The sequence below is a fragment of the Rhinopithecus roxellana genome, chromosome 13 (genome assembly GCF_007565055.1).
Source record: "Rhinopithecus roxellana isolate Shanxi Qingling chromosome 13, ASM756505v1, whole genome shotgun sequence".
NCBI lineage: Eukaryota > Metazoa > Chordata > Mammalia > Primates > Cercopithecidae > Rhinopithecus > Rhinopithecus roxellana.
The window spans coordinates 27,680,045-27,706,543 of NC_044561.1; the positions used below are offsets into that span (position 1 = coordinate 27,680,045).

Genomic DNA, 26,499 nt, shown 5'->3' on the forward strand with positions numbered 1-26,499 from the left:
TGGGTGGGGGCGAGGCAAGTGTATCCCAGGAGAGAGGGGGTAGACCCCAGACCCTGGTGCCTCCCCTAGAACAGCCCTTTTCACAGCAGGTGCTTGACAGACGTGGCCCAAGGGGAGGTCCCTTGTGCAGGAGCCTGGCAGGGGCCAGCCTGGACCCCACAATCCCATGTTCCAGCTGGTGCAGAGCTGGGCTTCAGGGATCAGACCCACATCTGAGTCTTGCACCACCCGGGCAAGTGGCATCCCTGCACCACCTGTGCAGGTGTAGCCCCATCTCCCTGAGAGGTCCTGTGGGTGGCAGCGAGACCACAGGTGCTGCTGTGCCCACGCTGGTGTGCTGTAATGGCACCACCTGGTATGCTGCAATGGCCCTGAGCTCAGACTCTCGGCAGGGCTGGGCCAGGGTGCCCCGTCCTCGATGGGCAAGTCCTCGAATCACAGGCCAAGGCCGCGGCTTTGTCACTGATCTTTATTCCGTGTTTTTAGCACGTCACATCCAGACAGCACACCCCGAACATTCCAGATGGATCTGCTCAGACTCAAGGCCCGTGGCCAACACCCCTCGCATTCAGTCTTGGCGTTTACATGTATGTGGAGATGAAATGCACACAGGGCTGAACTCCGTGGAGCGTCTTATTTAAAACACAAACCACCTCAAGAAGCAGGTGAGTTGTATCCGCAACATTCTGGCCACACAGCACGATCTGAACTAGAGAAGGGGATCCTCCCAGGGCTGATCTCCGCAAAGCGACCCAGGGCTTCCTGCACATGGCCATGGGGGCGGCTCTTCTTATGACGGAATCCCCTCCCCATCTAGAAAAGGAGGCGGCAGGAGGAGGAGGCATGGCTGGTCTGAGGAACCCCTGACCCTGGGGTGGGGACAGGCAAGGCAGGGGTAAGGCGTGCCCGCATCTGATCTGAAGCAAGCCCATCCCTTTGCTGGTTTGGGAGCATCTGACGTTTGCACAGCATTTTGTGCTAATTTCCATGCTGTGTGTAATGACCCTGGATTTTTAAAACAGAAGCAGAAACACACACATCACTTATGCCTGTATGTCCCACAGTCTCCAGCAGTGTCCCAGGGCCTGGGAGAGGACAAGGCTGGTCCTGAGGGACAGAGAGTCTGAGAAGTCGGTCACCAGTGGGTCGCTGAGGACATGAGCCTGTCCTGGGCTCAGGGATCAGAGAGGCTGTGGCTGTGGCCCTGCCCATAGTCCAGGGGCCATGCGGCCTGTGACACACTGAGGGAATACTGGGAAGCCAGTCCCAAGGCCGCTGGAGCCACCGACACAGCCCTAGCAGAGCACTGGGCAGGGGCCGGGTCTGGGCCCTTCCACACTTAGAGCCCCAAGGAACCAGTCCACAGGGGAACCAGTCTAGGGCGGAACCGGTATACAGCGGGAACCGGTCCACAGTGGGAACCAGTCCACGGCGGAACCAGTCCAGGGCGGAACTGGTCCACAGTGGGAACTGGTCCAGGGCGGAACCCGTCACACCTCCCCCACACCTGGCAAATCTGGACAAGGACAGCAAGCCCGGGGAGCCTCCAGAAGCTCATTCCACTTCCAGGCCATGGTGAGAAGAGCACTGTGGTTCAAGGGTTTGATGACAGGGCCGCGACCCCCTACCCCGTCTGCCAGCCCAACATGGCCCAACAGCCTGGGTGGGTCTCCATGGGCTCTGTCTGAGGCCAGCCCCTACCTGCCTGGTGGGGCCACTTGGCCCTGGACCTCAGGGAGGTGGGGGGTTTTCTCTTGTAAAAGAGGTTCGAGGTGAAAGTAAGGTGATGGTGAGGCCTCCCTTTGCTCCCAGCCTTTGGTCCCACGGCCTCCCAGGCACTTGGCGGGTTCACAGGTCAGACTCCAGCCTTCAGCTTCCCAGCCACATTTAAACCAAGCAAGTAGGAAAACACATGGAGGGAAAGGGCCAGCAGCAGTGAAATATGGCTGCGAGGGGATCTCCCAGCACAGAGACCCTGGGTCAGTGCAACGTCTCGGTCTAGATTTTGTCTATATTTTATTCTTTCACTCAACAGAATAGCAGTTTTGCATTTCAGAGTAGGTATGAGATGGCCACCGCCTTGTTCCGGCCTTGGAGACAGCAGGCCTCCCGAGAGGGTCGCCCGCCGAGGCTGCCCTGGACGGGGGGCTACAGGAGGCAGTCATTTGGCAAGGACACTGCAGGGAAAGGGTGAGGGGACCCCTGACCTGCCTCTGGCTGCCGAAGCCAGGGCCCTCCCCGGGCTCTCTTTGGTATCCCAGAAAACAGAGGCTGTCCCTATCCTTGTCAGCCGTAGACCAAGTCTGGGGCCCATCCTCGCCAGCTCCCTTGGAGGGTGGGGCCACCTTGCAAGGCCTTCTGGCAGCCCAGGACTAGCTCACAGGGGCCTACCACCAGCCGGGCAGGTGGGACGCGCCACCCGGGACAGTGTGGCCAGCTGCAGGTGGGCCCAGGCTCATTTCTTATAGTGATTAGGGGCGTCGGCGAAGGCAAACTTGAGGCGGTAGGCCTCGGCCAGCAACAGGCTGATGTCCTCGTCATCCCAGTGGGCTGTGGGCAGGTTCTGGAGGAAAAGCAGCAGCTCCTGGGGAGAAAGAGACAAGCCCAGGTGAGAGGAGGTGACCCACTGTGGAGGGTGGGTGGCCCAGGAAAACTCGCCCAGCCCGCAGCTGCTCCCTGCTCAAGCCCAGCCGGGCCCCAGGCCTCGTCCCACAGCCCCCGCCCCATCCCAGCAGCCAGGCGGGAGGCCCACTGCGCAGCTCCAAGTCTGACATCTGAGATGTCGTGGCAGGGGCTGCCCAGCACTTCACTTAACTGCATCTCCTGCCCCTCAGGGGGAGACCCAGCTCTCAGGGCCCTGTTGCAGCTTTGCAGTCTCCGCCCAGAGGCTGCCCACTCCCCTAAAGCCTGTATCAGCCCAGGAAGTACCGCGGCACCCCTGGAACTGCCACTAAGCACAGACTTCTGTGCATCAGGAGACCCCTCCGGGCAGCAGCACAGTCAGCAGGTGAAGCCCACACGTGTGGGGACCACAGAATGGAGCCAGCTCAGGCCCACCCCGGGAGCCTAGGAACACAGCAAAGCCCCCCCTGGCCCCTCCTCCATGCCTGCCTCGCACCAGTGGATGGGGGTGCGGGACTCCACCAAACCCAGCTTCGGGTCCAGGTCCAACCTGGGGCCCTGGGACGATGACTCCACCCTGAGGCCCAGCTTCCTCCTCTGCAAAATGGGGCCACCATTGCCAGCCAGTCAGGGCTGCTGGACAGACTGAGAAAACACACAGCCAGCAGCACAGCCAGCACTGAGTGGGCACACAAGGCTTACTGGGCACACTGGTCTCACTGGGCATGCTGGGTGGACACACAAGGCTCACTGGGCACACTGGGTTCACTGGGCATGCTGGGCGGGCACACCGGACTCACTGGGCAGGAGCACTGGGTTCACTGGGTGGGCACACCAGGCTCACTGGGCAGGCACACTGGCCTTACTGGGCACTCTGGGTGGGCACACTGGCTCACTGGGAGTGCTGGGTAGGCACACTGGGCCTATGAGGCTCACTGGGCGGGTTCACTGGGCTCACCAGGCACACTGGGCAGGTGCATTGGGCGCACTGGGAGTGCTGGGCGGGCTCCTCTGGCCTGCAGCTAGGCCGTGTCTCAGCTTGGCCGTGTCTCAGCTCAGGTGGGCTATGGGGGCACTGAGTCCCACCCCCAAAAGACACACGGGGGACTGTCTCCAGAGCTCATCTGGAAGCCTGCGGACACTGGGAGATGGAGACTGACCTATGTCTACTGAGGCCAGGATGGGGAAGGAAAAGCACAGGTCCTTGGGGAACCCCTCCACAATCACTGCCCGACAGCCCTGCCTCCCACATGACCACGCCCACATCCACAGCACCTGGCGGCCCACCAAGGACAGGGCAGGTCTCGGGGGACCCCAACACACAGGGGGCTTGGCAGAAGTAGGGATCAGAGAGGGCTGAGTGGCCAGGACAGCCTCCTGGGGTGGGGGTTCTCAGAAGAGAAACGGGACCATCGGGTCAGGGCCAGCTCAAGCCCAGGCTCCGTCATGAAGCTGGGCAGACTCCCTGAGGGAGGGGTCTACACTGCTCGGATGACCCTGCAGGCTCTGGTCCTTGATAATTTGCCCCCAGGGGCCACCTGCAGACTCCCCGGCCTCTCCTACCTCCCACCCCAAACGGAAGCCGGATCCTGGAAGTCAGGAAGGCTGCTGAGGAGCCCTGAGGGTGCTGGAGGGTGCTGGAACTGCCCTTCCCCAGATCCTAGCAGGTGACAAGGGACAGGGAGGGCCACAGGCTCAGGATGCCCATGTCACCTGCCTTGAGAAAACACAGTCCAGCAAGGCTGGCATGCAGGGGAATGGGGGGGGGGGTAGCTGGGCTCTGCAGTTCACATCCTGTCTCCCTGTCCAGGAGGTCTTGGGCCGTGGGCCTGGCTCTCCAAGCCACACTCTTCTTCATCTGGAGATAAGGATGGCAAGCTCTCTACATGGGCACAGCCAGGATGAGCTGAGCTAGCTGTGCAGGCACAGAGCCTGGACAGATGACCCAGGCTCACACCCTGGCTGTGCCGGACGTTGTGGTCTGCATGTCACCGGCCCCACCCTCACTGAGGCAGGCCCCTTGGCCATCCCGGAGCCACACTCTCCATTCCCGAATCAGGAGGGTTACACACCAGGACCGTCCTCTCTCCAGCCCTGCATCAGGAGGGTTACACACCAGGACCGTCCCCTCTCCGTTCCCACATCAGGGAGGGTTACACACCAGGACCGTCCCCTCTCCGTTCCCACATCAGGAGGGTTACACACCAGGACCGTCCCCTCTCCGTTCCCACATCAGGAGGGTTACACACCAGGACCGTCCCCTCTCCGTTCCCACATCAGGAGGGCTACACACCAGGACCGTCCCCTCTCCGTTCCCACATCAGGAGGGCTACACACCAGGACCGTCCCCTCTCCGTTCCCACATCAGGAGGGCTACACACCAGGACCGTCCCCTCTCCGTTCCCACATCAGGAGGGCGACACACCAGGACCGTCCCCTCTCCGTTCCCACATCAGGAGGGCTACACACCAGGACCGTCCCCTCTCCGTTCCCACATCAGGAGGGTGACACACCAGGACCGTCCCCTCTCCGTTCCCACATCAGGAGGGCTACACACCAGGACCGTCCCCTCTCCGTTCCCACATCAGGAGGGCGACACACCAGGACCGTCCCCTCTCCGTTCCCACATCAGGAGGGCTACACACCAGGACCGTCCCCTCTCCGTTCCCACATCAGGAGGGCTACACACCAGGACCGTCCCCTCTCCGTTCCCACATCAGGAGGGCGACACACCAGGACCGTCCCCTCTCCGTTCCCACATCAGGAGGGTGACACACCAGGACCGTCCCCTCTCCGTTCCCACATCAGGAGGGTTACACACCAGGACCGTCCCCTCTCCGTTCCCACATCAGGAGGGTGACACACCAGGACTGTCCTCCAATTGCTATTTCGCAGTTGCTGGGCTTCCACCCCCACTTCCTCAATTCCATTTCCTTTAGCATTTTGGATACTTTCAGTGGGCCTTTAAATTGAATTCAGGGAGCAAATTTCACTGGCTAAAAGTCCTTGGGGACATATCAACATCAATCTGCTGTCTTTCACCATTAGATGCAACTTACACGGATGCCAATCCAATTCTGAGCAGGTCATAAATAAATACCTTTGGTTTTATTTTTAATCCACTTCGCTTCATATTATCATGACCTCGCTCCTTGCAAGGTGAGAAGCAGTACCCTCCCATTATGGTAACTCACCGACTCTACTGCACACTCAATTTCAGAATCTAATTTAGTCCCCCAGGTTCACTGGATGGAGGGAGAATAGAAATGCCCAGTTCTTCGCAGCCTGCAATGCTAAAGAGGGAAAAATCTATCTGGGTGACCCTTACGGGAGGCGAAGAGCACAGCCAAACACGCCCTTAAATACAGATTTCTTTTTGAAAAAGCCCTTGTCTTATTCATGCACGAGGCCAAGCTGCCTCCCATCTGGGAAACACGGCACATTTATTAGCCAAGAGCTGTTCTGCATCGCCCACACCAGGCAGGCGGAGGGGCCACCACAGGCGAAGCCACCCCTCAGTCACACTGAGGGACATGGCTCTTCCAGCAATGACGATGCTGCCTGTCCAGGAGGGCAGGTGGAGAGAGGCCTGTCCAGGAGGGCAGGTGGAGAGAGGCCTGCCCAGGAGGGGCAGGTGGAGAGAGGCCTGCCCAGGAGGGGCAGGTGGAGAGAGGCCTGCCCAGGAGGGGCAGGTGGAGAGAGGCCTGCCCAGGAGGGGCAGGTGGAGAGAGGCCTGCCCAGGAGGGGCAGGTGGAGAGAGGCCTGCCCAGGAGGGGCAGGTGGAGAGAGGCCTGCCCAGGAGGGGCAGGTGGAGAGAGGCCTGCCCAGGAGGGGCAGGTGGAGAGAGGCCTGCCCAGGAGGGGCAGGTGGAGAGAGGCCTGCCCAGGAGGGGCAGGTGGAGAGAGGCCTGCCCAGGAGGGGCAGGTGGAGAGAGGCCTGCCCAGGAGGGGCAGGTGGAGAGAGGCCTGCCCAGGAGGGGCAGGTGGAGAGAGGCCTGCCCAGGAGGGGCAGGTGGAGAGAGGCCTGCCCAGGAGGGGCAGGTGGAGAGAGGCCTGCCCAGGAGGGGCAGGTGGAGAGAGGCCTGCCCAGGAGGGGCAGGTGGAGAGAGGCCTGCCCAGGAGGGGCAGGTGGAGAGAGGCCTGCCCAGGAGGGGCAGGTGGAGAGAGGCCTGCCCAGGAGGGGCAGGTGGAGAGAGGCCTGCCCAGGAGGGGCAGGTGGAGAGAGGCCTGCCCAGGAGGGGCAGGTGGAGAGAGGCCTGCCCAGGAGGGGCAGGTGGAGAGAGGCCTGCCCAGGAGGGGCAGGTGGAGAGAGGCCTGCCCAGGAGGGGCAGGTGGAGAGAGGCCTGCCCAGGAGGGGCAGGTGGAGAGAGGCCTGCCCAGGAGGGGCAGGTGGAGAGAGGCCTGCCCAGGAGGGGCAGGTGGAGAGAGGCCTGCCCAGGAGGGGCAGGTGGAGAGAGGCCTGCCCAGGGCCCGGCCCAGAAAACTGTAGACAGCACTTGCGTTTTTATTCTTAACTTTTCCATAAGCAATTAAGGGCCACATTTGTGGATCTAAAAGTTAAAGGAAGGCTCTGCTCATGACACTGATGCTGTAGAAGTTAAGGTCGCCTCAGGTCTCTGCAATCCATTCCCTTCCCCGGTCCCTGGGGCACCCACTATCTCAACAAAGCCATAGCTGGAGGGTAGCGTGGAGTGCACCCCGCCTTTCTCCATCAGCCTGTGTCCCGAGAATCCTTCCAGTGGATGTCGAATGTCTGCAGGGGCCTTTGTAAAGACTGTGGGGGTCTATGGTCAGTGAGGGGTCAAAAGCAAGAAAACCAGACTCTCGCTGCATGGCCTGGAGGCTGACAGTTCTCAGGCCTGACCACTCGTCCATCAGCAACCAAGGAGCTCGAAAAAACGCCCCATTGTCCTGGCCCCAGCCCAAGCAACTGACCTGGACCTGGGAGGTGGGGCCTGGGGAGAGGGATGTCTTGGTCCTCAGGATGGTGGGCGACCTGGGTGTGCCCTGGACACTTTCAGACACATCCTGAGAGTGGATAGAGTTGTTCACGCTTTCCGCCAGGCGGCCCCTGTTGAAGTCGAGGGTTGGGGGGGCCCTGCCCACACCACCCAGGCAGAAGTGGAGCCCTGACTCACACACCACCATGCAGGCAAAGGCATCTCTCTAAAACCTCAGTGAGTGGGACACGGGGTGGAGGTGAGAAGCCAAGCTGGGATGTTTCCAACAGTTTTCCCCCATGGACCACACAGCAGTGGACGGCACTTAGACAGAAGCCGCCATGCTGCTCACTCCTGCCCGGGGGGTTCCAACAGGTGAGGCTCCCAATGCCGGAGACCAGGTGAGGCCTCCTGATGCTAAACAGCAGATATTGCCATGGCTTTGGCTACTTCTTACCAAAATGGTTTTATTTATTTATTTATTTATTTATTTATTTTGAGACGGAGTCTCGCTCTGTCACCCAGGCTGGAGTGCAGTGGCCGGATCTCAGCTCACTGCAAGCTCCACCTCCCAGGTTCACGCCATTCTCCTGCCTCAGCCTCCCGAGTAGCTGGGACTACAGGTGTCCGCCACCTCGCCCGGCTAGTTTTTTTCTTTGTATTTTTTAGTAGAGACGGGGTTTCACCGTGTTAGCCAGGATGGTCTCAATCTCCTGACCTCGTGATCCGCCCGTCTCGGCCTCCCAAAGTGCTGGGATTACAGGCTTGAGCCACCGCGCCCAGCCCAAAAGGGTTTTATTTTTCCAGAGTCAAAAGAATCCTAGTGCCATCCGTGGAGGACGCTGACCTCCCCCATGTGCCAGGCCTTCCCAGGAAGGGTGAGATGGTGACATGCCCATGTCCTAAGGCCCCAGGCTCCAGAACAGGGATGGGTGGGTGACTGCAGACCCTGGGTTGCCTCAAGACCCTGAGCTCCGCGTGGCTGGCCCAGGGCTGAGGCTCACATGAGAACGGGCAGCAGTGAGGGAAGCAAGATCACTGGATCAGATGCGGGAGTGCTGGGCCCGCGCCCGCCCCCACTGCTGCCTGACCCCATGAGTACTGCAGGTGTGTCCCTGCTGTTCTCCCCAGCATCTCCGCCACTCCATCAACAGGTCTATGTGTCCCTGTGTCCCGAAAACTGAGCCCACAGCGCTTGCTGTGCAGTGAACATCACAGAGTCCCATGAAGCAATTAGGAGCATGTTTGCTGGTGCCCCACAGCCACATTCAAATCCCAGTCCAGGTTTATTAGCTACATGACCCTGGGCAAGTCTCATAACCCTCAGTGCCTGAGTTTCCTCAACTGTAAAACGGGATAATAACAGTGATAGCGACAGGAGACAGACAAGTTCCTAGACAGACACGGACCGGTCCCCGGTGAAACCTGACCTTCAAGCCAAGGACACTTTAGAGCCTGAACACCAAACTGCCAGTTCTGGATAGAGTCCATGACCGGAGTGAGAACTTCCATCCCTGTCTTACCCGCTCTCTTTCAATTGGTTCCTTCTGAATGATTTCCTTTATCTAATCAAATGGTGCTTCTTCCAAGCCCACCCATGTACCAATCAGCATTCACTCCCCCACTCGAAGCCCATAAAAGAGCTGGACTCACCCTCACAGATGGCTACCCTGCCTTCAGGTTCCTTCTTGCAGCTAAGAGCTTTCATTCTGTTGCTCGGTAAAATTCTACTCTGCCTTGGTCAGGCGTTCAAGACCAGTCTGGCCAGCATAGTGAAACCCCGTCTCTACTGAAAATACAAAAAAATAGCCGGGTGTGGTGGTGTGCACCTGTAATACCAGCTACTTGGCAAAGCTGAGGCCGGAGAATCGCATGAACCCAGGAGGTGGAGGTTGCAGTGAACAGAGATTGCGCCACTGCACTCCAGCCTGGGTGACACAGTGAAACTCCATCTTTAAAAAAAGAAAAAATAAAAAATCTACTCTGTCTTACTCTCTGGCGTCGACGTACCTTATTCCTCTTGGCCGTGGGACAAGAACCCACAACTTGCCAAACTGCGGGAGCAAAAGAGCTATAATGCATGCTGAGCTGTGGGCGGCAGGAGTAAAAGTGCTGTAACCCTCCCTCCCACTCGCCGAGCTACGGGAGCAGAGAAGCTGCTGGGTGCCACTCCTTCCCACTTGCTGAACCGCTGGAGCGAAAAGGCCAGAATAATAACTCCCTTATTGAGTTGTTGAATGTGTGCAAAGTGCCCTCGGCAAAGATTGAATGGCTGGCCACACCTTCCACAATGGGGCTTCCAGGGCCCACGATGAGCCAGGCACATGAAGGTGCCCCGCTGTGCACACGCCTGGGTGTTACCTTTCTGTGTGTGTATGCAAATTCACGGACATGCACTTGCACGAAGAACTCCAAAAGGACCATCAGCCAAAGACTAATGTGGTCATTGCTGGGAGAGAATGTGATGATTTCTTTTTCTTATCCATAGTTTCTAATCTTTTCAAAATAAACATGCATTAGCTGTATACTAAAAACAATTTTTTTTTTTTTTTTTTTTTTTTTTGAGACGGAGTCTCGCTCTGTCGCCCGGGCTGGAGTGCAATGGCCGGATCTCAGCTCACTTCAGCTCACTGCAAGCTCCGCCTCCCGGTTTCCCGCCATTCTCCTGCCTCAGCCTCCCGAGTAGCTGGGACTACAGGCGCCCGCCACCTCGCCTGGCTAGTTTTTTGTATTCTTTAGTAGAGATGGGATTTCACCGTGTTAGCCAGGATGGTCTCGATCTCCTGACCTTGTGATTCGCCCATCTCGGCCTCCCAAATAAAAACAATTTTAAAAATAAAAGAAGTTCAGGGTCTGCTCTGAGATCATGCTGGAACCTCCTTGTCCAGCTGGGCAGCTGCCAGGACAGTGCCCCGCCCGGTGCTGGAGCTCTGCTTACAGGGGTAGGGAGAAGGCCAGGTGCTGTGAGACATCCCCCACACTGCAGCCAGAGCACCTGCAGCACCGGCTCCCATCCGCACTCCGGCCCCTCTCCTCCAGCAAATGGGGCGTGAGGTCCAGGCCCTTTGTGCCAGACCTTCTCACAGGCACTGCAGGTGTTCACTGGGTGACCACACACCCAGGGCTGCCCCATGCCAGCCACCGCTCCAGGCACACACTCAGCCCACAGCCCGGCAGGGCGTACATGCGCGAGTGTGTATGCTGGTAGGTCAGGCAACAGACGGAGAAATAAACAAGAAAAGAGACAGGGTCCAGCACTATGCAGAGAAGCGTAATGGAACCATGGGACGCAGGCTACTGCACACTTCGCCTTCAAGGGCCACGAGTGGTACGTCTGAAATGGGGTGGGTCTGTGCAGAATGCACACTGGACTTTGAATATTTATGAAGAACAAAAGAATGTAAACTACTCTTTTATAATTTTTATATTGATTCTAGGTTCAAATGATAGTATTTTGGATGTGCTGAGGTAAATAGGTTATTAAAACTAATGACACCTGCCTCTTTCTTTGTTTTTACGTTTCCATGTGGCTGGTGACACATTCCTTCTGGACAACACTGTTCTAGGTATAAATCCTGCCTCCCTCCTCCACCTGCTCCACGCCAGGGTCTGCTGGCAGCACTGACCAGTGCTTCCCTCCCCTGGACCCTCTGTGCACACAGAAGGCACTGGAAGGCTCCCCCAGGCAGGAAGGGCTGTGTGCGCAGTGGCAAAATTCATCAACACCTGCTCCCGGGCACAGCAGACAGCACACAGAGGTCTGCTTAAAAGCTACTCAAGTCAGAAGTTTACAAATTGCCAACATGCAAAGATGAATAAATTAATCACGATGGGGCTAAAAGGCCCATTTGCCTACTCTTGTTATTTTCTTCCCCTAACCGAGAAAGATGAAACAGGACTCACCACAGTGACATGCAAGGCGGGAAACAGGGTTAAGTGCTTTAATTTGCTTTTCCACAGCCTCCTGACACTCCGCATGTGTAGCCTGGTGAGAAACCCTAACCATTGGAGGTGCTGCGGAGTGCCTGGCTGTCTGCAGCGGGGAGGCCCTGGTGCCACCTGGGGAGACCACTGAGGACCCTGGGGTCTGGGGGACAGGGCAGCAAACATGAGGTTTCCCAGCAGGCCGGCCCTCGGGCACTTCTCTCAACCCCTCCGTCTTTTAGGTGAGGAAACGAGCAGACAGGCTGGGCTACTTGTCCCAGGAGGCATGCAGCAAGCCCGGCACTCTTGTGGCACCCACACTGCAATCCCATTCCCCATATCGCTGTGGGGGGCACCGGAGCAGGCTAGATCCCTGCTCTAGAACCCAGCAGGCTAGAGCTGACTCTCCCCACACTGTCCCTGGAGGACGAGTCCCTGGTCTAAGAGATGGTGACAGCAAGGGGAGTCACCCCCAGGCTAGAGGGGCAGCAATACCCGTGCTGGTGCAAAGGGCTCTAGGAACTTGGGCAATGACACCCATGCTGGTGCAAAGAGTTCCAGGAACTCGCCCTGTTGTTTCGTGCTTATCATGACCACTGCCCTCTATCTGCAGGAGTTGCAGGCACCTCCTGGGAGGTGACGGAGGAGCCCCTCGCAGGTGCCATGAGGGCTGAAGGGTTCTGCGCACCCCCTGGAGCGGGACAGGCAAACATAAGTCGCTCCTCTACCCCTGCCACATCCTCCTCACCACGGGGCCCTGGCAAGCACAAGCCCTGGCAACCACCGGGGATGACAGCCACACCTCACAGAGCAGGAGGAGGCCAGGAGGGCTGAGGCCAGAACCAGAACAAAGGCCCTGCCGCACCTGGACTCCGCCCCCTGCCCTCCAAAGAGGCTGGACTGAGCACTGGATGGGCCCCTCTCGGTCTCACTGACCCCTCGCTGTCACTCCCACTCCTGATCTGACAACAGTCTCCGTGGACCACACACTACAGTGGTCAAGGGTCACTGTTCCTACCCAAACCCACGGGCCTTTCAGCAGACAGCGGGACATCTGTATTCCTCCTGCGCAGGGGCTGCAGAATGTGAATCCATATTCAACACCAAGTATCCGCTCCCATGAAGTACACGTGTAGATGAATGAACGGGACCAGCTGAGATGAAATCATGCTGAAAAGGCCGTTGCTGCCAGCGCTGCCAGCCGAGGGACCGGTTGTGCCTGGTCCACTTCAAGTGCCTGAATGAGGCCATTTCCTTCCTCTCGGGTCTCCATTTGGGTTCCTGACTCGACACTGACATTCAGCCTTAGGAAACAGGCCCAGGAACCCTCTGTGGCGAGGGACCGCCAGCCTCCGCAGCAAGGGCAGCGGAGACCCAACACACAGGCCATGCCAAGGCACAGGCAGTCCCATGCCCCAGGCAGGCTGGGACCCCCGCCGAAAAACCTCCTGGGAGGAGCTCACCCTGACACTCCCCAGGTCCTGCCTGTCCCTCACACTCAGGTGACCAGGGGCTGCCCTGGACATGCATAAGTGACAAGTGCCTCCAAATCAGTTCCCTAACAAGACCCGCTGAGAGTACACTGGGCTTGTCAAACAGGACTTCAAGCTGGTGACCGAGGCCATAGTGGCCCATGTCTAAAGAGCTGGCAGAGTGTGTGGCTTTTCCTGTACAAATGAGAACGGCCTGCGGGGAGGGGCTCCTGCTCCAGTGCACACCCTCCGCGACACGCAGCTTCATGTGGCTGGGCCAGCTTTGCCTCACCCTTGGCGCAGCCCACGGAGGCCTCGGGGTCATCTGAAGCCGGCTGAGATCTCCACACAGCAGCGTCAGAGACACAGGGCTCAGCTCTGTTACTTGGCGCTGTGATGGCTGCTTCGTATAAGGATAAGCATGGGCCTTGGAGATACTCCCACGGGAAAGAAGTAAGGCCATCTTCACAAGGTGGCCGTGGGCTGCTGACAGCCAAAGGATGAACTTGGCGCTGATGTGTGCGGACATCCAGGGAAAGGGGACCCACTGGGTTCTTGGTGTCCTGGTGCTCATGATCCTTACTCAGCGGTGCAAGTATGTGCGTGAGGAAATGACCCCATGGTGCAGGTGTCATGACTGGTACAACGGTGAGGCTGCCCTCAGAGCTGGGTGGCTTGAGATCCAGATGCCAGGAGCCCCGGCTGCATGCACGCACTGGTAGCACTGGGAGCACTATGCTGTGCCCACCCCTCAGAGGCAGTGCCCGTCCCAGGCTCCTGCACGGAGGCCTGTGCTTTCCTTGCTCTCCCCCCACTGCCCTTCCCTCCTACCCTCTGACCTCTCCTGGTTGTTCAGGCTCCTACAGCGACCATGGCTGTCCCTTTCCCATTGCAACCTCACTTGTCTGCCTTCTGTGTAACTCCAGGTCACCTTTCAAGATTCTGGGAGGACGGAACCGCACACACCGACCATAGCACCTTTAGATGCACCTGTGCTCCAGGGGGCGCTGCCTGTCTCAACGCTGCAACCAGAGACCTTTGGTTTCAGCCTCCTAAGAACGGCATTTAACGGTTCAGAGACTAATGTGAGCAGGAATTATGGGGAGAGGGCAAGCAAGACAAACGGGGTCCCCAGAGAGGATGAGAATGAGTGCAGGCGTGGGGAGGGGACCCGTGGTCTCCGCCCTGGATGCCAGAGAAAGAGGGGCTGCTTGCTCAGGGTGGGCCTCCCAAGCCTCCGATGGCCATGGTCCTCCTGTCCCTCTGTCTGGGTGGGGCAGCCGGGGGTGGGGGAGTGGGGGTGGCGCTTGTTGTAAAAGGAACCACAGGGGAGGCGAACCTGCTCACCCTGGCCACTGGCACGCCTGCCTGGTCAGTGCCCACCCGGCCCAGGCCCAGCTCTGCCTGCCCCATCTCCTTTGGTCTCCAGGGCAAAAGGGTATTTCTAGGGAGCAGGGTTCCCGCCTGAGGTGGGGTTTGCAGGTTGGGTGTGGGCATGGTGTAGTCTGTGATTCTGAAACTTTCAGACACATGGTGTGCACTTTAAATCCTGCTGGAGGAGGGCCTACATATCTCGAGTGGAGGGCCTACATATCAAGACCATGAGGAAGTCCTTGAACCAGGTCCTACTCCCACGACTCTCCCCACACTGGGTCCGCGGTCCCACTCCTGCGATGACTCTCCCCGCACCGGGTCCGCGGTCCCACCCCCGCGCCTCTCCCCGCACCAGGTCCGCGGTCCCACTCCCCCGACTCTGCCTGGAGGATAATCTCGAGGCTTGGGGGAAGGTGAATGCAGAAAGGTGCTCATGTGTGCACTGTTGTTCACAGACAAAGGAAGAAAGAAAGCCTCGAAGCTGCCCAGGCCAATGGCTACATGCCCCTGGGCTATGCAGGAGGCTTGGTCAAGGGTGCCGGAGAAGTGAAAGTCGTCTCTCCCCTCACACCACACGCCAGGGCAACTCCACGGGGGCCTCAGTCAATGCCACGTGGACCTGAGATTGGACATGCAAAGTGAAAACATGAGAGCACCAGGTGACACGTGCTGAGTCCTTCACCCTCAGAGGCGGGAAAGCCTTGCGAACTATGACTCCCGGTCCGGGAGGAATACAAGGCGGATAAGTTCAATACACAAAACCTCAAAACAAAAAACAAACCCTTCGAATGAAAACTAATACATGGTATCTCTCATATATTTATATATACATAAAGGCAACAGAAAAAAAAAAGGAAGAAACACTTGTCATTTTTATCAGAAAGGAGGAAATGCTGGCATTAGTATGGAAAAAGACAAAAAGATCAAAATCCTTAAAGCAATGGGCAAAATACAGGAACAGAAGAGGTGTCCAGAGCGAGGAGGCCCTGCGATCCTTACACAATGCAAAGATGCTCAGCGGTGCCACAAGGCAGGGTTTGCTGCCACCCTGAAAAACGCAAAAGCGCCAGCAGCCCACTCTGGGGCTGGCTCAGTCATCCCCAGGGACATCTGGGGAACAGCTGAGGATGCTCGAAGAGCCTGTGGGTATTCGCGGACGTTAGAGAGCCCAAGCTCACACTGTGGGGTCCACAAGCCCACGGCACACACTTGCGCAGAACGGCTTTCCCAGGAGCCGCCTGGCTGCCTCTGTCACTCATTTCCAGGTGTGTACCCAAGACGAGACACTCAGCCCCTTGCTCCAGGTCACTCGTGCAAACACAGCAAATGCTACCAGCTGTCAAAGCTAGGTGGTTGTCCCGGAATGATGCTTTCTGCCTCTCTGTATTTTAAACTTTTTCATAGTAAAAGGTGAGGGGGAAAATAGGCCAACTCTGCTAGTGTGTGGAAGGCAATTTTGGTCTATTCATGTAATGAGATGTTTATTTATTTAGCAGTTAAAAAATATGTGGTTGAAAAAACATAACGATGCTGGCAACTCCTGTGAGTGTAGAGGTTGCTGAGGGGCAGAGGGTGGCAGCCAGGTGGGAAGCCCAGTGCCCCCTATACCAAGAGACGCACGGCAGCAGGTTGGGCAGGAGATGGACTGTCCCCCACAGCTGCCGGCCTCGGAGGGAAACAGCTGTCCTCCAGTTCTCGTCTTTCAATTTCTGTTTTCCATTTTTTTTTTCATAAGGGCATGTATTGAAAACATGATTTCAATTTCTAAAAGACAATCCAGGCACCGTCTCCTTCCAGAGGTTTCTCCTGGCAGTGTTCCCTCCCTAGCAGGGCCAGACACACCTCCATGGTCACCTGGTGTCCCCAAGGCCAGCTGGGAGGCGGGGCCTGACTAGCATGTGCTGTGGCAGGTGGGTCGACCCCTTCTTTCCAGGACCCTGGAAACCTCAGGTTTTCTAGAACCGAGAAAGGCCCAGCGAGCAGCCGAGGCCCCCCTGGGTCCCTCCTAAACCGCAGGAGAGTGTGAAGACTGGCTAGGAGGCTCCTGGGGCTTGCTGGGCCCCACAGTGAATGCAGGTCATGAAGGGGAGGGTCGGCGGGGAGGCCATGGGGTGCCAGGGACTGCCCTGCCTGGGATCTCCTGCCCATTTTTATGATTTTCCCATGGGATACATCTTCCCTTTGCCATCTCAGTCCCCATGGCTTGGTCATGTCAGGGGTAGGGACACTTAAAAATTAGTGAGACAACAGGTCAACGTGTAAATGATTCAAAGATTCAGATTTCAGACATTTGAAATAATGAGTCACAGCACGGCTCCAGTGAAGACCCCTGCATTTTCATAGTCAATCCAGCATGTAGTCCCAGGGGAGGTAGAGAGGACTGGGCGGGGGAGGCACAGGCCTGGGAGACCTCCCACTGCCCCGGGACCCAGGTGTCCACGTGGCCTGCAGGACGCCCTGGCCCTGTGCTTGGGGCTGCAGCCACATCAGCTCCCATTGACCAGGACCAGGACGTTCCCTTCTCCCAGGCAGGTAGGATGAAGGGCCCACGTGATTCCAGGAGGACGGCAGGGCCTGGCCCTGGATCTCCAGTGAGTGGCAAGGGAGGGCCCCTCACACAGAACCCGAGAACCCTGCCGGGCACCCACCCTGTATCCTGACCACGTGCTCCAGTTCTGCCCCACACTGGCTCCTTGGTCAGGCAGTGTGCACATCCTGTCCACACCCTACTCCCAGCACTGAGTGTCTGTGCGGAAAGCACAACCCAGGCTGTGTGAAGGGGAAGAACGGCGGGGAAACCCAGCAAGGGGTTGGGCAGCCTGGCCTCCCTTGCCCTTCCCCGCCCTGTATGCTGAGTGCATGCGAGTCCTGTGTGTGTGGTGTGTGACACACGCATGTGTGTATATGGTGTGCAGTGTGTGTGAGTCATCTGTATGGTTTGTATGTGTGTTGTGTACTTTTGTGGTGTGTATGTGACACGTGTGTGGCATGTGTGTGTGGTGTGGAGGGTGTGTATATGTATGGTGAGTGTACTATGTGATGTGTCTGTGGTGTGTGGTGCGTGTGTGTGTGTGTACTGTATATACATGGTAAGTGGTGTGTGTGTAGTGTTTGTGTAGCCTGCATGTGTATATGTGGTGTGTGGCGCACGGTGTGTCTATGTGTATGTGTGGTGTGCAGTGTGTGTATACATGGTGAGTGTGTGGTGTGTGTGTGTGGTATGTGTGTGTAGTGCCTGTGCGTATACATGGTGTGTGGTATGTGTGGGTAATGTGAGTATACATGGTGTGTGTGCTGTGTGTATAAACATGTGTGTGTGGTGTTTGTGTATGTGTTGACTGCGTGTATACATGCTGTGTGTTTGTATGGTGTCTGTGTATACATGGTGGGAGTGTGGTGTGTGTGGAGTGTGTGTGTGGTGTCTGTGTGTATACATGAGTGTGTGTGCTGTGTGTGAATACATGGTGTTGTGTGTGTGTACATGAGTGTGTGTATACATGGTCTGTGTGGTGTATGTGTGGGGCATGTGTGTATACATGGTGTGTATTGTCTGTGTGTATACATGGTGTGTTTTGTGTGTGGTGTCTGTGTGTATACGTGGTGTGTGTGGTGTGTGTGTGTATATGGTGTGTGTTGTGTATGTATTTGTATACATGGTGTGTGTGGTATGTGTGTATAAATGGTGTGTGTTGTGTATGTATTTGTATACATGGTGTGTGTGATGTGTGTACATGATAACTGTGTTGTGTGTATGTATACATGGTGAGTGTGTAAGTGTTGTCTGTGTGTATACATGGCGTGTGTTGTGCATCTGTGTGTGTGGTATCTGTGTATACATGGTGTATGTATACATGGTGAGTGCGTGTGATGTGTATTTATGTGGTAACCGTGGTGTGTGTGTGTGTGTGTGTGTGTGTGTGTGTGGCCTGGCGAGGGGGCCCGCACCTGCCTTGCCTCCTTTCTGGACGCAGGTCCTGCCCTGGCTGGTGGCTGCAGGGCCCTGTGCAGGTGCTCCTGGCTGAGGCAGGAGGGTGACACCAGTGGTGCTATCTTCCTGGCATGTAAGGCTCCACTGCCCTGTTCCTTCCACAGGACAGGCCACCTGGCCGAGGAAACCAGAGCCGTGTGGCGTGTCCTTCGCAGGGGGTCCCCAGCAGGACGCAGCAGAGGCCCCATGCTGGGTCCAGCAGCTGAGCTCCCGGCCCTTCTCCCACACACAGGGCTGGGAGGGAGGGTACGGCCTGCCCATGGGGCTGTGCAGAGGGTGGTCTGTGATCCACGTGTGAAGAACCTGTCGGGGCTGGGCAGCCTAGAGCCTATTTTACAGATGGGGGGGGCGCTGCTGCTGACCCAGGGCTGCCGCCTCTCTCTGCCCTCACTGCCTCTCCTCTCCCCTTTCTTCCTATTTTGTGTTCCTAAGAAGAAGGGCTCCGCTCTCACCCAACACGAATGAGAGTGCTAAACAACCCTTCCTTTACAAACTCCTCTACCTGGGACTTTCTTAAGCACTTTGTTGTTGCAGCTCTCAATGGGCTTAAGCGTCTGGGTCACACAGATCTGATTCTGCTAAGTTTCCAGGATGTCAACCACAGAAGCATGCAAACACTGAGCGCTGGTCGAGGCCACACTGGACACCAGGTCAGGGTTAGGCTGGGTGCAGAACCTCCCCGAGCCAGAGCCTCAGCCTGACTCCCGGAGCTGCGGTGTCCTGGGAAGGCCGTGGTGCTGGGTGAGACGCAGCCTCACAGATGTGGAGGTAGGGTGCAGGGATGGATGGAGAGGAAGCCGAGGCACACCTGCCGGCTGGAGGGTGATGGGCAGCGCAGGGAAGACCCAGTTAAGAGCCGCGGCACCCATCCAGCCACCAAGCACCTGCCTAGAGTCCCCCAGTTACCCCTGCCTCACACCCAGCATGACATGGGGAACCGGTGTCTCAGTAAAGAAAGAATGAGGACTTGGAGGGCGTGTGACTTGTAGAGATGCCCCCAACTAACAGCTGGGCCTCCAGACAGATCTCCACTGTCCCGCACCACCGTCTGGGCACTGGCCCTACCCAGCCCTCGGGAAGGGAGGGTGAGGCTGGGAGCTGAGCCACACCGCCTCACCAGCAGACTCGGAGCGAGGGTCAGCGAGCTGTGGAACCAGAACCAGAAAGGGCAACACACGGCCACACAGGGCTCACGACAGCTTTGAAGTGGGGAGCCGTGGGACGCACACGTGGGAAGGGCCGCCACAGCGCACCTGCCATCCTGCGAGGCCAGGCACAGAATGGGTAAGCAACGTGGGAGAACCACATCCTGGCCCATGCAGCAGCAAGGACACCTACAGCAGGCCCCTGCCATAGCTTCAGTTCATCTAGGTGGACACGTGCACACACCACACACACACAAGTTTCAAGCCGCCAAATAATCAGAAGATCATGTGTGTGGTGTCAGAGTCTGCAGTCACGAACTTGAATCACGAACCCCAAAAAGAGATCAGAAAAGTGGCTGAGAGGTGCAGAACAGCGCAGCTCCGTCCCGCGGGGCTTCCACACGCCCGGAGTGGTTTCTCTCTCCAGTTGGGAGGAGCTGCAGACCACAGCACTTGTGCCACGGTTATGCCACGTGCTGCTCTCCCAGGTGCTGAAATAATTCACGCAGCAGTGCTGCAAGGAGACAAATCGCCCCACAGGAGGCGCCCGGCACCCCGAGACGGCCGCTCTGCATCCTGCATCGCCTGCACGCAGGGGGCACCCAGTGCCTGGCCACTGCGCCTCCACAGGACCCAGTGCTAACATCTGCCCCTCTGGCTAGGGATGGTACCGGGTGCAGCCCACACTGATGCACAAGCAGCTGGTGCCCTGGAAGCCTCCAAGGTTCACAGGACTTAAGACCATGGGGTTGTGTCCAGGACGACGGGAAGGAGAGGGCAGATGACTGCAGCACACAGACCCGGCTGAGCATCGGGTGGCTGGTGCGGGCAGCAGTGGCTCCCAGATAGCAGCTGGGGGGCCAGAAAAGGGGAGGGCTGCTGGGTGTCCAGGCAGGCAAGTGCACTCACACGGATCCATTGAGTGACAGTGCAACCCAGCCCAGCATAGGGGACTGTGCTGTGAGGGGAGAGAGGGACACCCCCCAGGACAGGACAGGAGGAAGGCAGGGAGGGGAGTTCTGACAGCCTCAAGCCCACCCTCACCTCCCCAACTGCCCCAGGTCCCTCCTCTGGTCGCCTCAAAGAGGCTGCCATCCTGGTGTTCACTCCAGCCAGCCTCAAGCTACGCATGGATCTGACAACTGTGAGGTGTCCTCCATACCCGCCATGTCCGAGGGAGAAGAGAGCTGCTCAAGAAGCCTAGTGACAGCTCAGGGTCAAGCAGCCAGTCCATGGCAGGGTTGCCGCCTCCCCCACCAGCAGGGCTGCCCTCCTGAGCCGCTGGACCTGACCACTATATAACCCTGTCTCTCAGAGAGGGTTACAGGGACTGTCCCCACTAAATGTGTCCCTACTTGGCCCTAAAACTTAGAATGACATCTTCATGTGGAAGCCAGGAGCCTGGTCTGCTGTCGGATAGTCTAGGCTCTGACTGGTCCCAGCCCAGACACTACCTGTCACCTTCCACACAGCCTCTGAAACCGCACGCCGAGTGTGCGCGTGGGGTATGGGTTTTCTGTGGGCGGTCAACACTGACCAGCTTCTCCAAGAGATAAGCAGCCCTGGCTTCGGCCATCTGGGAGGACAGGAAACTCCATCTGGGGAGGGGGCTCGCCAGCAGGGGGAGGGGCTAAGTGATAAATCCAGTGTCACACGTAACACGACGCTGGGTGCACTCTATAGACGTAGGAGGGCCATAGAGGTCCTGGTAGGAAAATTGCCTGTGAAAAGTTCATCCTTTTTTGCCTTATTTTTAACCTTTTTATCACACTCAATGCCCTTTTAACTAGAAGATCAAAGAATACAGAATACCACCTGATACACAGAAGACAAGAAGGTAGCTCTGCACAGAAAGGTCATGCTGCGCCTGTCCGCACCACTGCCCCTGAGGGTGGGCACTGAGGTGGGGGTCTGTGCCGGCCCCAGCCCATCCTTTGTCTTGTGAACGCAGGAGCCCGCGGGAGAATGGCCGTGGTGACCGAAAAGAGGGGCTTCCTTTGCTGGTGTGTGCAGGGATGGGGTCTGCACTGGCCCCAGCCCATCCTTTGTCTTGTGAACGCAGGAGCCCACGGGAGAATGGCCGTGGTGTGGGGAAGAGGGGCTTCCTTTGCTGACGTGAGCAGGGTGCTGCGATGTCAAGTGTCATGTGTCCTCACCGGCCCTAATGCCTTTGAGTTGTGTCAGTGACAATGCCACCATTTGCCCAATGTGGTTGCTGGTCCACAGTGGCCGGGAATCCCCAGGGCGGCTCCTGCCTCTCTCCCTCTCTCCCCCTCCCAGACCATCCTGGGAGCCCGGAGTACAGGCTCTGACAGCTGATTTCTTTGACAATCCAGTTACTAGTTTGAAAATCTTGTCAAGTTCTGGACCAAACCAGGGCTAAAAATAGAAAGACAGTGACAGCCAGCCGGGACAGGGTGGCAGCTGCTGGAGCTGGCCAGCCCGCCGGGAGGACAGCCCTGGGAAGGTGACACCTCAATACATCCACCTTGTGAGGTGTCTCTCATGGCACAGGGATGTATACTGTGCTAGTAAGTCATTTCAGTTTTTCTTTTTTCCAAAAAAGGAATTCTAAAGAGAAAAGCACCTTTCAGTGCTGAAAACATGGGCTCGGCACGGAGCATCCCCATCACACTGCCCTTCCATTTCATCCCTGGGCACACGGCTGAGACTTCTGATCAACACACAGAGGACACTGCACATCCTGGCACAGCCCTTCATCTGTTTCAATCCGTGAAGACTTCCTACCTTGTGGTATTTGGGGCCAAGATGCTGTGGCCACATTATCCCTGGAGGCACCACTCAGGAAACGCCTAGCGGGCAGCAGGGAAGGACGCCCACTTCTAGAGGCGGCACCCTTGGTCAGGTGCCTATCTCCAGGGCAGCAGAGAGGCTCTTCCCACAGCAATCCCGAGTGAAAACGCCAGAGGAAAAGGCCGGGTTTGTCAGGCGGCTTCTGCTCCTAAAGCAGAAATCATGAGGAGTGGGCCGCTGAGAGTGGGGAGGGGAAGAGCGGCCGCGTGGGCTGTGTTTCTGGCATCCCGGACCTTGGGCATGGGTCCCAGAGCAGCCGCCATCACTCCCTGCCTAACAGGGCTGCAGTCTGAAGTCAGACAGCTCTGGGCACACTGCCTGCTAAAGGCAACCGCTACCGGCTCCAGGGTAGGCTGACAGGACAGGCACCACTGGGGTCCCCCACCTTCCTGAGGGCTTTGGGGAGCAGCCTGGCACCCTGTTGGGTTTGGGGCTGGGAGAGACAGTGTCTGCACATTGCCAGGCCCATACTAGGGCCTAAGGTTTAACGAAGGGGGAAAGCTGTGGTCAAAGAGTCATAATTTCAGAGGTGGGGCATTTCCAGGCCATGACAGTGTCCTGCGTGTGACAAGTAAAGGCTGCAGCTATGGTCAGTCGAGATGAAACCAAGACAAACGTCAAGACACAGAGCTCAGAGGATGAGGCAGGTCACTCATGGCCCAGAATCACTCAGCACGTGGCAGGACCACACCAGGACACTAGGAACAGCTCTCAAAAGCGCAGAGTGTGAGGAGGTAGGCTGGAGGTGGGGATGACAGGGGCACAGGGGACTGCCGTGTTCCGGGGACCTGTCTGTTCCTCAATAAGAGTGGGGAGAAGTCACGGCCCGGAGGCAGTGCTGGGGGCCCAGGAGGCCCCAGAGCTCCTCTGCTCCCGCCAGCCACACACCCTCTTCCCGGCCCTTCTCATCCACTCGCAGTCACAGCTACCCACATCTCCTCCTACTCTCTGCCCACCCTCCCATGCCCAAGGGTGACTTCTGCCGACCTTCAGACCCATAGGCCAGTCCAGTGTCCCTGGACCTCCCACAGGCTCTGTCCACTCCCCGCCTCCACACAGGACTCATCGTCGCCCCTGTCAAGCTGCCTTTGCCCTTGTGGGTCTTACCTTGATCTCTGGCGACAGCACTTGGCCAGTCACCCGATAAACAAATGCAGACATTGTCCCCAGTTTCTTTCTCCTTCTTCTCTGACCTTGCCCTGTGCCCCTGCCCCCCGCCATTTCAATCTATCACCATACCCTGTGGGTTCTAGGCACACCTCCTAGATGCCCTGCAAACGCACCTGCTTCCTGGCTCACTCCTGGGGGGTGGTATCTGTCATCTCTCGCTTGGATGATGGCCACAGCTCCTCCCTTTTCCCTTGCCCGTCCACCTGCATGACCACCTCCCTACCTTTCCCCCTAGAACCCACCACCCCCAGGCAGACTGGGCCCCCTTCTCTCACGCATTCTGCCTACAGGCTCTCCTGGCCGCTGGGTCACCACCTATGCTGTCTCCTCTGCCTGGAGCACCATGGCAGGGGCTGCCAAGCACCACTCGACAGCCATTCAGCCACTCTCTCCCTGTCTTTAGGAACAGAACTTTAATTTTCTTCACGGAGACACGAGCCTTGCTAAAATACTGCATTTCCTGGGCTCCCTTGAAGTCAGATATGGCCACATGACTGAGTTCATGCACGTGAGGTGCATTTGGAAGTAGTGGGCGGAATTCAGGAAAAGCTTATAGAGGTAGCTGTCTTGGCAGGGAAAGGTGCCTTTTATCCTGCTGCTGCCAGGCTGGACTATGGATGTGATGGCTGGAGTTTCAGCAGCCATCTCAGGCCACGAGGTGCCTCTGAGAATGGAAGCCACAGACAGCAGAAAAGAAAGACAGGAAACTGGGTTTCTGAAAGCACTGAGGTTGCCGTTCCAGCCTGGAACTGCCTACCTCAGACCTCCTTTAGTATCAGAATGAAATAGGCTGTGATTTTTTTTCTTCTTGTCCTATTCAGTCAATCCTACTTCCAATTAGCCTGAGTGCTTTTCTCCCACAGCTCTCAGGGTGTCTTGCTTCCAGCAAGCTTCCTGTGACCCACCCTGGCATCCTACGTCTCCCCTGAAGGGTCAGAGACATCTGGACCCCGTCCCTGTTCTGCTGTGCAGCTGCAGCCAATGCTGTCTGTCAGAGGCCCCATGCCCTGGCCTGTAAAATGGGAAAATGCCACCTTTCTCATCACGAGAGTTAAATGAGATGATACATATAAATGGGCCAAGCACATTCAGTAAATACTAGTTCCATCTCATAAGCAAGGAGAGCCACCAAGAGTGGCCATTAAGTGTGGCTTTGGGACTCAAAAGCAACAGAGAGCGCTACTGCGAGAGCCTCATCAGGACCAGCTATGTGGGGGGTCGTGGCCAGCCAGAAACTCTCTCGTGAATGTGCCCATGGGCTGAGGGGTCATCATCCCATGGAAGGGGGGAGCAGCTGAGATGCCATGACTGGCCACCGATGCCCGCCAGCCAGAAGCAGAGGAGGAACCCACCTCGGCCCGGGACCCTGAGCTTGCGCTGATCCAGCACGGTGCCCTCAGGGCCCAGGGTGGGGTCCCTGTGGGAGGCTGCGGTGGTTTCTCACCCAGGAAAGGGGAATCTGCCGCGCTGACCCAGTCTGGATTGTGAACCCACTGTTTTGAACAAATGACTGAGAGATAACCTCATACTGGTCAACTCAACCCGAGGACAAAGAGGTCTGCTTCCCAACATTAGTGACAATTTATCTCAGAGCACTTAGCCAGGAAGAAACAGGTCTTCGGAATAAAAAGAGAACCATGGAGCCCTAGGACCGGGTTCTAGTCAGATCCACGCAGGAGAGTGGGTGAGGTCCAGGCAGGCAGACAGCCCAGAGGAACCCTCACATGGGCTGCCACCAGCAGAGTAAGGCCTGGACCACAGCCGCACACACTCCTATGCACACGGCCCTCTGCAGTGGGCCTTCCTATCTTCGGGAGCTGAGACCCCAGAGGTGACACTGCTGGTCCCATAGCTTGAAAAGTGCAGGTCACTAGGCCGCACTGCCACGTCCACACCGTGAAGGGGTCTGCCCCTGGGTGACGCTGCTCCCTCCCGACAGGCCGGCATGGTGGCTGTATGCCCTCCGTTCCCCCAGGGGTCTTCTTCAACCCCAGGGTGGACACAGGGCTGCCAGAAGAGTAAGGTCACTGGTGACCACACAGGTCTGAAAGACCTTCAGGAGAACTGACTCATGGGACCTCCCCGAGCCCCACTGGAAGAAGCCCTGGCTCAGCAGCCAGCACAGCCCAGCACTCAGGACCCCCGGGGAGGCCCCCTGGAGAGGGGCCACGAGGGAGCCCAGGTACCAGAGCTTCTCCCAGCCATGGACCAAGCCTCCAAGACTGCCTTTAAACATGTGGCAATATTGACTTTCAACAAGTTGATTTCATAGATTCACTAGCAAAATGATCTTTTTCCTCGTAATATACATTGTGAAAATTATTCAATTTCCCGAGTTGTTCAAGTCTGCGTTGTCACATTGATTTTTCTGCTGCCTGGGAGGGCAGGAGGAAGGCATGCAGTGGGGCTGCGATCTGGAAAGGTCAGTTCTGCCTGAGTGCGCCAGGAAGCTGCTGGCCTGCCTCACCAGGGAAGGTGGAGAGTACATGGGTGTGCGCCGAGTGTCACACAGAACCCCACACCACGCAGTGTTTAAAAGTGTGTTCAGATCAATCGCCTGGTGAGGCTCTGGGCCCGCACAGCCGGGCTCGCAGGAATCTGCGCGAATCCAGCAGGCCCGGGTCCCTTTCCTTTAAGCGGAGCAGGTTGCTCCCCACACTGCTCACATGCCCCTCAGAGGCCGAGGGGCCACAGCAGATCCCACGTCCTCTCTTGAGACCCACGGCCCCAGCATCACGCAGGAAGAGCAAGGCCGCTGGTTACGCCAGGTGCCTCAGGCAGAAGCACAAGGCCTCTGTGCCAGCCACACAGCCACATGCACGCCACGTGAGGGCCACAGAGTTCCCATGGAAGGAAGAGAATGGCACCATCGCTCAGCAGGGGGGGTGGGGGCGGAGGCTGGTCTCCAGCTATCTGGTCCCAAGGGAGGGTCACACAAACGGGAGCCCTGTGGGTGCAGGGGATGATGCTGGGGGTGGGAGTGGGGCACCTGGTGACGCACAGAGAAGGGCCTGGCTCAGAAGGGAGCTGGCGAGATTGCATACTGATCTT

The 26,499-nt window shown here is 57.6% G+C and overlaps 1 protein-coding gene across 2 annotated transcripts in view; it reads right to left on the bottom strand.

Annotated features, from left to right (window-relative positions):
- Nucleotides 1-455: 455 nt before the first annotated feature.
- The window catches only part of TBC1D22A (TBC1 domain family member 22A), a 424,627-nt gene continuing 398,583 nt past the window's right edge, over nucleotides 456-26,499 (bottom strand). For both annotated transcript variants that reach the window (XM_030914235.1, XM_030914234.1), the window contains one exon: nucleotides 456-2,584. In XM_030914235.1, the coding sequence (XP_030770095.1) occupies nucleotides 2,456-2,584 (129 nt within the window). In that variant the 3' untranslated portion in view covers nucleotides 456-2,455. The remainder of the gene's footprint in view (nucleotides 2,585-26,499) is intronic.